Source organism: Anastrepha obliqua, chromosome 1 (genome assembly GCF_027943255.1).
Source record: "Anastrepha obliqua isolate idAnaObli1 chromosome 1, idAnaObli1_1.0, whole genome shotgun sequence".
In the NCBI taxonomy this organism is placed as follows: domain Eukaryota; kingdom Metazoa; phylum Arthropoda; class Insecta; order Diptera; family Tephritidae; genus Anastrepha; species Anastrepha obliqua.
The window spans coordinates 1,975,368-1,987,758 of record NC_072892.1 but is presented as its reverse complement, the minus strand read 5'-3'; the positions used below and the strand labels follow the sequence as shown (position 1 = coordinate 1,987,758).

The 12,391-nt window shown below is 40.0% G+C and overlaps 1 protein-coding gene across 1 annotated transcript; it reads right to left on the bottom strand.

Moving 5' to 3' along the window:
* Positions 1-4,412: 4,412 nt before the first annotated feature.
* LOC129235706 (very low-density lipoprotein receptor-like) lies at positions 4,413-10,911 on the bottom strand. The gene is made up of 4 exons (XM_054869698.1): positions 10,749-10,911; positions 10,311-10,650; positions 6,565-7,251; positions 4,413-5,004 (listed from the first exon to the last, which is right to left on the bottom strand). Exons 1-4 carry the CDS (start codon positions 10,807-10,809, stop codon positions 4,944-4,946), a joined length of 1,149 nt encoding a protein of 382 aa, XP_054725673.1. The 5' UTR covers positions 10,810-10,911; the 3' UTR covers positions 4,413-4,943.
* Between the last annotated feature and the right edge of the window lie 1,480 nt (positions 10,912-12,391).

Here is a 12,391-nt window from a genome sequence, read left to right as displayed (position 1 = left end):
CCCTAAGCATTCTGAATCCCTGCAGGATGGTAAAGACTTCCACCTCAAAATCACTACCAGTATTCTGCGTTTTAAGGAAATAGATAAATTAGCTGACTTAGAGAAAACCCTTGGAGCCATCAGCGAAGACAGAGGTACCAGCACCACAAGACAAAGCCAAACTCAATAAACTCTCTACACAACTAAAAGAAGAAATAAAACAACTTAAAAATGACTCCATTAGAGATGCTCTAGAAAATTTAACGAGCGATAAACGTACGGACTATTCACTTTGGAAGGCAACTAAAACCTTGAAAAGGCCTATTATGCATTCCCCACCAATAAAAAATTATGATGGCAGCTGGGCCAAATCTAATGAACAAAAAGCTGAGAGATTTGCCGAATATCTTCAAAACATTTTTCATCCTAACGAAGGAGATGAGTTAGAAAATATACCTCATCCTATTCGATAAAAAATCGATAATTCCTTTAAAGAGGTAAAGGACACTAATAAAAATAAAATAAATAGCAAAAACGCAGCCGGTTATGAATAAATAGCGGACGTTATTATGCTTCCAAAACCAGGAAAGCCACCACACGATGTGACATCACACCGACCAATATCGTTGTTACCAATTTTATCTAAGCTTTTTGAAAAAATCTTGCTAAAAAGATTAAAACCATTGTTAGATGCAAAATGCATTGTACTAAACCATCAATTTGGTTTTCGAAATGAGCACTCAACGATTGATCAAGTGCACCGCATTACTCATGTAATTCAAAAATCACTGGAAGAAAAACAAATCTGTTCTGCGGTATTCCTGGATGTATCGCAAGCTTTTGATAAAGTATGGCATGAGGGACTAATCCATAAACTTGAAGCAGTTCTACCAATCCAGTACTCAAACATTTTAAAATCCTACTTAACGAGCAGATACTTTAGAATAAAGCAAGCAGATGTCTATTCAGAATTGAAAGATATTAATGCAGGTGTCCCGCAAGGCAGTGTACTCGGGCCAGTTCTGTATCTCTTGTATACTAACGATATACCCACATGCAGCAATACAACAACTGCAACATTTGCCGATGATACTGCAGTATTAGCAACTGATGAAAAACACTTAGAAGCAATTCAGAAGTTACAAGCATCAGTAAATGCAATTCAAAATTGGACCAAAAAATGGCGTGTCAAGTTAAACGAAACCAAGTCTGTGCATGTTGACTTCACTAATAGAAATATAAATTATAAACCAATATTTATCAGTAATACGGCAATACCGCATGCAAATACGGCAAAATATCTAGGAATGACCTTAGATGCTAAGCTGAGATGGAAAGCACATGTCGAGAAAAAACACGAGGAGTTAATTCTTAAATACAAGAAAATGTATTGGCTGTTAGGCCGACATTCTAAAATCTCTATTTATAACAAAATACTTTTATACAACCAAATACTGAAACCAGTGTGATCATATGGCATACAGCTCTGGGGCTGCACCAGGGAAAGCAACAAAAACATCATTCAACGATTCCAAAATAAAGTATTATGCGACATCGTTAGAGCGCCGTGGTACATTCGTAATTGCAATCTACATAAGGATCTTAATATAGACACCATTACGGATATCATAAAAAAATTCGCAAATAAACATAAAGAGAGACTTCAGCAGCACATCAATGATGAAGCAGCCAAACTACTTGTAACTGATGACCTCACGAGAAGATTAAAAAGGACGAAACCGCATGATCTCTTTTCATAAAATTTTGTCTTTACTTGAGATGTTTTAATTTAATTAAATATATGTAAAATGAATTGCTTAATAGTTTTGTTAACTAGATTGCAATAGTAATAAAAAAAATAAAAAAATTAAGGGCAGCATTGGGCTCCAGTGATGCCAATACAAGCAGTCCTTCGCACCCTTCCCAGTTTAATGATATTGTAACCCTTGCGAAGAGCTTCTGACCAAACCAGGGATCAGGCCTTGTTCATCTAAAAATGACCTGTGGCTTAAGCTCTCATTTTTTACCGAATACAGATTTGCAGTATTAAAAGCTGTGCTGGCCTTCTTTACCCGATTTTCAATGTGTAACTTCCAATGGAGTTTAGAGTCAAATATGATAAGCTCTTCAGTCTTGCCCCTGAAGGCTCTCGGGATATATGAGGCCTTTTGACCCGACCCTCCTCCTCTCCTGTTGGATTTCTCACAATATGGCTCAAGTATGATGTTTTCCTTTTCTTTATGGTTGCTCACAGCTCTCCATCTCAATTCGTTCTCTGTACAAACTTATTATTTCTAATACGATCTGTTCACAGTATTTGCAGAACTCGTCGTTATATCCACAATTCAAATGCTTCAAGCTTGTTGATATCTGCCCTTGTAAGGGTTCGAGCTTGTTAAAAATTTCACATCGACTGCTGAAGAAAATGTGGGCAACGAAGAAAACACCTAAATAACAGAAGGAAAGAGTTATAACTACAATACTTAAGAAAGAGAGCCTGAGTATATGCAAAAAATGGAGAGAGAATTACTCTGTTAAACATCACTCACGAAATTCTATCCTTTATCATTCTCGACCATATTCTTCCGCCCAGATCAAACTGGCTTTAAGCCATAAAGGTCCTGGTTGAGCATGTCAACACCCTCAAAATCATCATCAAACAGCCGGCGGAAGTCGACTATTAGGGAAATCTTTGAATCTCAGAATGGTATTCATGCATCAATTTCTACGGCTACTGGCGGTCGGTAGCTTCACTCCGCTTAAAGGGCACCGCTCCTTACCTACTTGCTTCACTCCGTAAATAATGGCCTCGCTATTATTTATCACCAGCATCACAGAAGACGACTGACTACACAAACTCGGGAAATGCTTCTTATAGAACCTCGGCGAAGGTTTTTGGGTTATCAAAGTGATTTGATCGGAAATGAGTTCTGTAATATCGTAGGGTGACTAAATATGCCATTTCAAAGGCCCGTTGACCCTCTCTCTGTTTAAATGCTACGTTATTGCCTTTGCAAGGGTGACATTTCTTTTGTTGCGAAAGCCAATTTACTTCTTGATGCGTCTCTTCTTGTACAGGGTGGGCCATATAGCGTTTGCTTTTTGAACCACCTATTTTTTTGAGAATGGTAACACAAATGACATGTCAAATGTATTCATAATTTACTTAAAGGTTTGACATTTACGAAATGGGACGCTATATGCTTGAACAAAATTGGGAAATATTGAAAACCTATTTCCAAAGTGGTGAGTCTTCTTCTTCTTTTCTGATGAAACTCATTTTCACATCGGTGGCTACGTCAATAAGCAAAATTGTCGGATTTGGGACTCAGAAAATCCACACGTTACTATAGAGAAATGCAAATGCATCCAAAACGAGTCACTGTTTGGTGCGGTTTTTGGTCTGGCGGGATCATCGGGCCATTTTTTTCGAAAATGAGCGAGGAGCAGCGGTTACAGTAAATGCCGAGCGTTACCGTGACATGCTCAACGAGTTGTTTCCAAAAATTGAAGAGGATGACATGGACGACATTTGGTTTCAACAGGACGGTGCAACTTGTCACACTGCCAAAGTTACACTCGAACTTTTGGCTACCGTTTTTGCAAACCGAATAATCAGCCGAAATTCCGATATCAATTGGCCGCCTCGGAGCTGTGATTTAAGCCCGTTGGACTATTTTTTGTGGGGAGCCGTTAAGGACAAATGCTATGCGAACCATCTAGAGACGATTGATGCTTTAAAATACGAAATCGAAGTTGCCATTCATGAAATTGGAGCCCAAACAATCGAAAATGTGCTTAAAAATTGGGTTGATCGAATGGCCTACTGTAAAGCCAGTCGTGGCAGTCATTTAAACGATATTATTTTTCATTCATAAATGACAATGTTCAATCTTCAAAATAAAAAAAAAGTTTGAAAAAATATTGGTTAGCCGATTAAAAAAGCAAATTTTACGTGGCTCATATTATATATATATGGCCTATATATACTCTTTCTTCCCTTAAGAGAAGTGCATAAAATGTCCAATCCAAAGGAGTTAAGTAGTCCAAGGCACCATTTGTACAGATTCGCACGATTCATAACTTTATCACCATAAAAGGATTTACCCCTTTAAAAATCTCAATAAGAGCTCTTCCCTGCACAACCAGGTAGTGGGTGATGGCGCGGATTGTGCACTTTAAGCGCGATTGGATCGATACTTTCCGCACAAAATAATGCCGGCTCAAGCAGTGTTGCCAAAATAGTGAAAAAAACATATCCAACGGCAGTGAGAGTATCGGAACACCTACATGTCTGGACGTTTCTGGTGTGTCTAAATATTCTACGAACGATTTTAAAACATCATTAAGTTTATTTAGAAGATTTTACAAAAGATTTTTTTCAAAAGACGCGTCTAGATGTTGTTTTAAAATAAAATATGTAAAAATTTGAATTCTTTCGGTTTCACTATTTTTATTCAAAGTTGAAAAAAACGGCTCTTAAGAATTAAATGTGAAAAATAGCATCATGAGCGCGTCTAGAGATACAATTTGCCAAGCAGTCGTACAGTCGATTCATGAATGCATTGAGATTGAATTGTTGAGAACGTTGAGATATCGATGTTGAAGGTGGATGAGCAGCATTCTGCGCAACAGCAGCAATATTCCCGACATAAAGTCCAGTTTTGGTCTGCCAGTCCTTTTGCTATACTTGAAATGTCAGTTGACGACTAATTCGGATGATTATTTGGACCAAAAAATTAAGAGTTTTGCGATGTGTTGTTCTGAAAGATCGACCATTTTCATAAATAAGATTTATTAATTTTAACCTGCTATTCTATGTATCGTGCCAAATTCTACATCTGTCTACTTGAAAAATGTCAAAGATGACATAAAAACTGGTCTTCTAGCACCTATTCACTACAGACATCTAGGCGTCACTTTTGAAAGACCCTTTACATTTTAATTAATTTAAATAATTATTGCTAATATGTTTCTTCTATCCATTTTAGTTCTTTACTGCATTTGTGACGTGAACCAGAAGAACTAGAAAGAAAGAAGAAAATAAAAAAAAGAATGTAATGCAAAAATACATAAAATGTTAATTTCAATAAGGAGTTGGAAAAATTGTACGAATATTTGAAATGACATCAACTCCTCCACCGGCACCGGGTAGATAGGCGTGCATTTATTGCTGTCGGAGGTCCATGTGCTGCCGTTTTTGCCCCTGAAGGGCTCACTTATAATGCAAATATCTGCTCTAATTTCTTTAACTGTCTGTGATAATAGGTCTTGGACGGCCTCACAGTGATTAATATTTATTTGATCAATTCTTATTTGCTTCTGTTTGTTGGAGCTCTCCTGAATTCTGTCCACCTATAACTCTCGGCAATATGGTTGATTCTCTCCCTTCTGTCGGTCACGCAAAGCACGGGCTATTTTGACAATCCTTGGCGAAGTGGTTGGCCACCGCTCATTTTCTGCTCTGTTTAGGTCTATTGAGTTCAATAGCACAGTTACGCGACATGAGACCAAATTCTAAACATCCGTAGCATTCTTGTAACGGGGACACGTTCTTGTAAGCGACGGTTGACCCATTCTAATGCTGATTTTGTCAATCTCTAACAAGTTAATGGCTATCTGCTATCTCTAACGAGCTAATTTTAAAACCGGGCAGAGAGATAACTGCGTTGTGCAGTGGCTCTTCCTTTGTGGCCGCTTCGCCGTTGTCTTTGCGCTCTGCAGTGATGCGGTGGATAAGTTCTTCAACTGGTGCCTCGTTACTTACATGTGCTTGGCTCGAATTGCTGAGGAAACTGGATTTTGTAAGAGAATAAACCGAAGGTTATGCGCAAATATAGCATCAGTTTTATAAGTGAAATATCGCATCTGTAAAGCAGAAATATTTTTGGCTTGAGTAGCATACGTTCGGGCAAAGCAGATGCTAGGTTGCATTTGTTTCGATCCAGTGCATGACGGCTTCTTATATATAAATATTTAATTGGTGCTTACACCATTTCTGGGAGTTTGTCCGAGCTCCTCCTCCTATTTGTGATGTGCGTCTTCTTGTTGTTCGTCAAATAGTGGCCCCCTCTATTTCTCATGGCAGGAATATACTCCTAGGTTTACTATTCTCTGCAGAAGTCGCCCCCGTTATTAGAAAACACTTTTTCTATGATTTTGGTGCACGGAGATTCGAACCTACGTATGAGGACCTACATAAGCACGTCTTATTTGTAAAATATTTTTTAAATGGGAAATAGGTGCAATTACTGTCCGATTTTACCATCTATTGAAGAACAACACACAAACATTTATTTATTAAAAAAAGGAGCTGCGAGAAAAAACATAGAAAAACCTAGTCCTTGCGTAAATGCAATTATTGAGGGATCTAAAAATATATTAGGGCTTAAAGGAAGTTTAACGAAAAAGAAACATAATTTCTTATTGACTTGTACACCCATTCCATGTTTTTTCGCGAACGCCTTCTAGCAGTTAAAAAAGTTATTAGTTAAAAGAGACTTTAAGTATTTTCTGAATCCCCAGTTTCAGTTGGGAGTTCGAAAAATCCTTACTTCTGTACACCCAATATTCTTTCCAACTTACCGGCATTCTTTTTGCACAATCGTATTCGGTAGTATACGAATGCATGGAATGGTTTTTCCATATAAAGTGCAGCAATCACTTTTTTCAATCCATTTATCATTGCAGTATCGGGCTGATGAGCTTTGCCAATGCTGAAATATGCGGCAACCTAGGCCATGTCCAAGTTGTGATGAAGTAATTACATCGCTTGGATATATTCCACTTATTGGTTTCTTATTATCACTTTGACTATGAGTGGCAAGTTCCGTTTCGTCTCGCTCGTGTGTTTCGCTAGCATCGTTTTCATTATTGGGCTCGACATTATCGAGTATTGTTGTAGTTGAAATAGGCATTGCATTTGTTTGTGGGGTGAACATTTGCACCGACCCTTGAGCAGTTGTAATTAGAGTTGCTGGGTGTGTCTGTAGTTTCTCTCTACTAACATCGCTATCACTCTTGCCTTTCTCCTTCTGTACACATTCTGCTAACGTCTCATCACTCTCATCCCAACACTCTGCTGTACCATTGCACTTGGCAGTCAGACTTATGCAAGCGCCATAATTACACTGAAATTGTTTGCGTCTATTACATTTGATATTTGCGCAAAGGCGCTCCCACTCATCGCTGCCATCTTGGCAATCACGTATGCCATTACATTTGGCATGCACACTAACGCATTGGCCAGACCAGCACTTAAGTTGACCCCAGCTGAAAGAAAATCGTTTTTGACAATATGAATACGATGAATTTATGGGAAGTATGCAGGTGGGTTAAAGCTAAAGTCGCATATGTGAGTTGGTAAGAATGGAGTTGTGCTACATACAAACTTGAAAGGTTTAGATCGAGCACCTTCAATAATTTAGATATAGATATAAGCACTCGGCTAGAGAGACCGTGATAAGCCGTTACGGTGATATATCCTGGCCGCCCATTCTCACCTCTACAGCCTTTTTTCTGTGTGGGTAGATAGGTAGGTGAGTAGGTTGAAGTACCAGTCTGGCACTCCCCAAGTAACATTAAAGCACCTTTCGGACACCAATTCGAGATCTCCAACGGGTAGATACCTACAGCCAACCAGAGCTGTGGAATGGGTTGATGGGATTTAGGTTGGTGTACTGCCACAGATTGCCGAAGAAGGGAGCACCCAATGACTTTAACCGTCTAGCTGCCAAGTCTGGGCATTTACTTATACAAAGAAAGTGCGCAACAGTATCCTACTCTGAAAGGTACCAACAGCTTTTGCGATGGAGATTAATTAGTAACCCTAGCCTTTCTGCGTGTGTGCCGATCATCCAATGATCGATAAACACAGCTACTTTGGAAATAGAATGGCGTAGAGTCCCCAGAACTATCTGCATCCTGCATCTATTGCACTGGGTAAATCCAAGGCTTTCGAAATAGCACATGAATAAATGGAGCTTCATGTGTTCTGCACTTTCGGGAGAAATAAATTGCGCAATCCCCCTTAACAGTCTGGGTAGAAGACCTTTGAAATCAATTCAATTGACCCATTCCTGGCAAGTTCATCAGCAATTTCATTTCTTTCTATGTTCCTATGTCCTGGACCCCAGATCGGAGAAATGTTACCTGCGTACCCAAGAGATTTGATCTCCCCCTTACAGGATTTGGCCAGTTCGGATCTGCACCATGGCGCTACCAGAGCCTTGATCGCAGCTTGACTATCGGAAGAAATGTTAATAACTCCCTCGCTCCCGCATTCTCTGAGCATTCTGCGTACCTGCAGGATAGTAAAGCCTTCTACTTGAAAAGCAGTTTAAGGGAAATAGATAAGTTTGCTGATATAGAGAAAACCCCTGTTCCGATTCCCAATTCCATCTTGGCGCCCTCAGTGAAGACAGAGGTGCAAGCTTCGGTGCAGGTTTTTCCCTTGTTCCAATCCTACCTAGTTGGAAAGTACACTGTACGAAGTTCAGAGAAATGCGGTGTTAACTGCCTGGAAATACTACCATGTCCCTTGAGAGATTTCCTCCTTTTGCCAGATTTCACTTTGAGTAGTGTTGGAAATAACGGAAATGTCGATGGGAAGGAAGTGCAAAACGACAGCAGCACTTTCGACAAGTCCTACATGCTCCGGTGATGCCAATACCATCAGTCCTTTGCACCCTCACCAGGTCAGTCATATTATAGCCCTTTCGAAGAGCTTTCCACCAAACCCATTTTTTACCGATACCTCGATTCTCAGTATGTAGCTTTCAGTAGAGTTAAATCATCGATTATGACTCTAAGTTACTTAGCTTCCGAGGAAAACGGAAGAATGTCGTTATTTAATCTGGGAAGCCTAAGGCGTGGAGGTTTATATTTTCTGGTAAATACCATCAGCTCTGTTTGTCCAGAGTTGACTCTGATACCATAACTGGCGGCCCAGCGACTGAGTACAGCCAGTGATCCTTCAAAGATCTGTTATGACTGAAGAATCGGCCCCGATACCATGAGGACCCAGATGTCGGTGTATGCTACTACCTTCACCTCACCCTTTTTTTTAACTTAGTCAGAACTTCGTCAACAGCAACTAGCCAAAGGAGAAGCGAAAGAACTCCTCCCTGCACACAAATCTAGTGAATTTAGCCCCTCCTGTCACCGCAGATCCAGAGGCAAATAGGTCTTTCCACCTCTAGTCTATGTAACGCAGTGACAATTGACTCCGCCCCGACATTATTAAATGCACCCTGTGGGAGTAATTCCAAAGAAAAGTCTATAAAACAAACCCAGCGACTATCTCAGTACTAAAAAAGTACCATTAACGAGGTGAATGACGACCCGATATTACTTCTCCAGCGAGTGGCACGGAGTACGGCGGCCAGATTCCAGGAGTGTATCCGACGTCAGAGTCAACATTGAAAGGAAGTAATTAAAATCCGATTTGTCTACTTTGTAATAGCTATTGCAATGAAGTTTTATCAAAAGTAATTCTTTTTTAGTTTAGCTTTTAATTCCTAATTCTGCCATTTTATTAAAATACTGATTTTGAACAGCTTAAGGTCGCTGCATAACAACATGAAAAATCGCTCAAAGGTTTGGCGAATGCTGTTGAATGAAAGTCCTTCTTCGGGCATAAATCAAGATAGTTTCGTTAACTGAATGCCATCGGATTGCGTTTTTGTTGTTGTAGCAGCATAAACATCCGCCATACATGTGCGGGGAATGCTGCTGGAGTGGCAGTCCTTGGTCGGATATAAATCCGGATCATTCCGGTAACGTGGAAGCGCGTCGTTTCTGCGTTGCTTGTGCCGGCTGCCCTCCTTATAATTACTGAAAGAAAAAAAAACTTTGAACTCGCCAAAAGTAGTGATCCAAAGTAACTGGCATTGAAATGGGAATCTAGAAGAAGGTAACAAACCAACAGCTGACCACGTTGTTGACTTTTCATAAGCAAATGTCAACCCAATAGTTATTCTATGAAAGAACTTGAAAGCTCGTCTGACGCCCTACGAAAAACTTAGTGAAATTCTTATCTCTAAGAGACGCATGGAGGTGCCTGGTCTTATTTTAAGCAATAAATATGCTTATATCCCATATATGAGAACTGAGAAGTATTAATAATATTAATAGCACAGGTAGCCGTGCAAAAAACTGCAGAAATGAAGAATTGCCTTCACATTTTTAATTTGTTTATAAGAATGCGGGGGCGAAAATAATTATTAAAATGGCAAACAAATATTATCCATTCCACACGCAATGTGCAATCACCACCATCGCGTACACTTCAAGATTTTCTGTTAGTCATTTTAAATATCTTTTACATTTACCCAACGCAATTCCTTTCATTCATTTGCTCACTACTTTCGTCAACTGACACCTCCTCGCGCCGTTTGTGGCACATCTCGCTGCCCTCATCTGACGAATCTGCACAATCGACTACACCATCACAAAGCTGTGCCAACGGTATACACGCACCGTAATCACAACGAAATAATAACGGTGTACATATCGCATTTTTGCAAAACTTTCTGGTCTCATCGGAACCATCGCGACAGTGCTTGATGCCATCGCAGAGCACATTTATTGAGATGCATTCACCATTTTGGCATTGCCAATGGTAATCTTCGGTAGCACAATCGGATTGTAGGATCCTCGTTGCGTCCATTACTGACATATGGCATGGAAGAAAAGAGAGTAAAAGTTTGTGATAATTCCATTTTTTGTTTGTTTTATTTTTCTCTTAACATATTGCACTTTCTGCTCACCACTCTTCCAAGCGCTGCCGAGTGCACCGATAAGAAGCAAATATATTTGTATTTTGTGCATTCTTAATATTTAAATATATTAATATTTTTAAAAACTTCGCATTATGTTGTTGTTATTGTTCTTGCAAATCTACTGATAACACAATGACTTTGTGCCCTGCGCGCCAAGAATATACTGATTTCGCGGAATATGCCGGGAAGTCAAGAATGATTGAATGCAAGATTTGGGTACCCCAAGCAAAATTGAGAGAGTAACTTTGCCTGATATGCGCGATATAGAGAATACAGAAAACCTCTGGTTTATTTTTGGAGAATTTGACACTTGATGGCCGTCAGTACAGAAAATAGGCAAAAGCTTGTGTGCCAAACCGAGAAGCTATGACGCGCATGAGGGGCAAAATACGGATTTCTTTCAACAGACACGCCCAGATGTTGTTTTAAAATAAAAGATGTACAAATTTAAATTTTTCTAGGTTTCACTAACGGGGCTTTAAAATGATTTCTGAAAATTTTCGTTGTTTGTGAGTTCGAAATTAGTCGGGGAATCGCTGGCTTCTCTCTCGGTTGCATCCGAATACTTCGATATCAGTCTCATTTGGGTTCCCGATCACAGAGGTATAGAGGGAAACTGCTGAGCTGAGGAGCTGGCCAGACAGGGAACCATGGAGACGATTTCATCGCAAAAAACCAAAATCCTACTCCCTTGATAACCTTTGGTCTGCTTTTGGCGAGAGCTGGACTAGAACGCAAACGTGCCAAGTCGCGAGATCCTTCTAACTTCTAACAAAGCCGCAGCTCTCGAATTTGGCGGCTCCTTACCGGACATTGTCCGTTAGGTGCTCATGCGGTCAACCTCAATTCTGTTCTGAAGAATTGAAGGACGAGATGGAATCATCTCAGCACTTTCTTCTCAGCTGCCCTGTTCTCGTCGTGCAAAAATTTAGACATCTGGGCTGTTACTTTTTCGTGACACCTATGGTGTAAACATCATACATCTGGTGAAGTTCATCAGTAGCTTGAAGCGGCTAATTACGAACGTAAATTACAAACCGTTGGCTTCGTGTGCATGGTCAGCATTCTCTAATAACAAGACTCTTTCTTTCCTCTCTTCTCCTTTCCCCCTATGGTATCACAATGGACGAATTTTAAATATTTGTCCAAGTGGGCCCCTCGCAAGGGCAGCAATTGAACCTAACTTAACCTACATCAATGAAATGCCCCCCATTAGCACGTCTGCAGGTTGTCATACGATAATTAAAATTTTCAATCATTCAATTAAAATCATCTATGGTTATAAATAACATCAGGCAAATGACCACCACGACCACGCTTACAGGACAATATCCTTTTCATGAAATTTTCCATAACCCAATTGCAAAGTGGCTGCCCTATGTCCTCGATAGCCTCACGAATTCCATCTTTGAGGCCTTGAATCGACCGTGAGCTGTTGGCGTACACCTTATCTTTCACGTGGCCCATCCCAAGATCTCGGTGGTTTCGTTGCTTGTGTGGCACGTAGCGCCATCTTGGTGAAAATAAAGATTGTTCAGATCAATACCATCCAATTCCGGCCATAAAAAATCGTTCATCATCTCCCGATGGCGCAATCCATTCACCAATAACACCCGTTATTAGAAAACCCT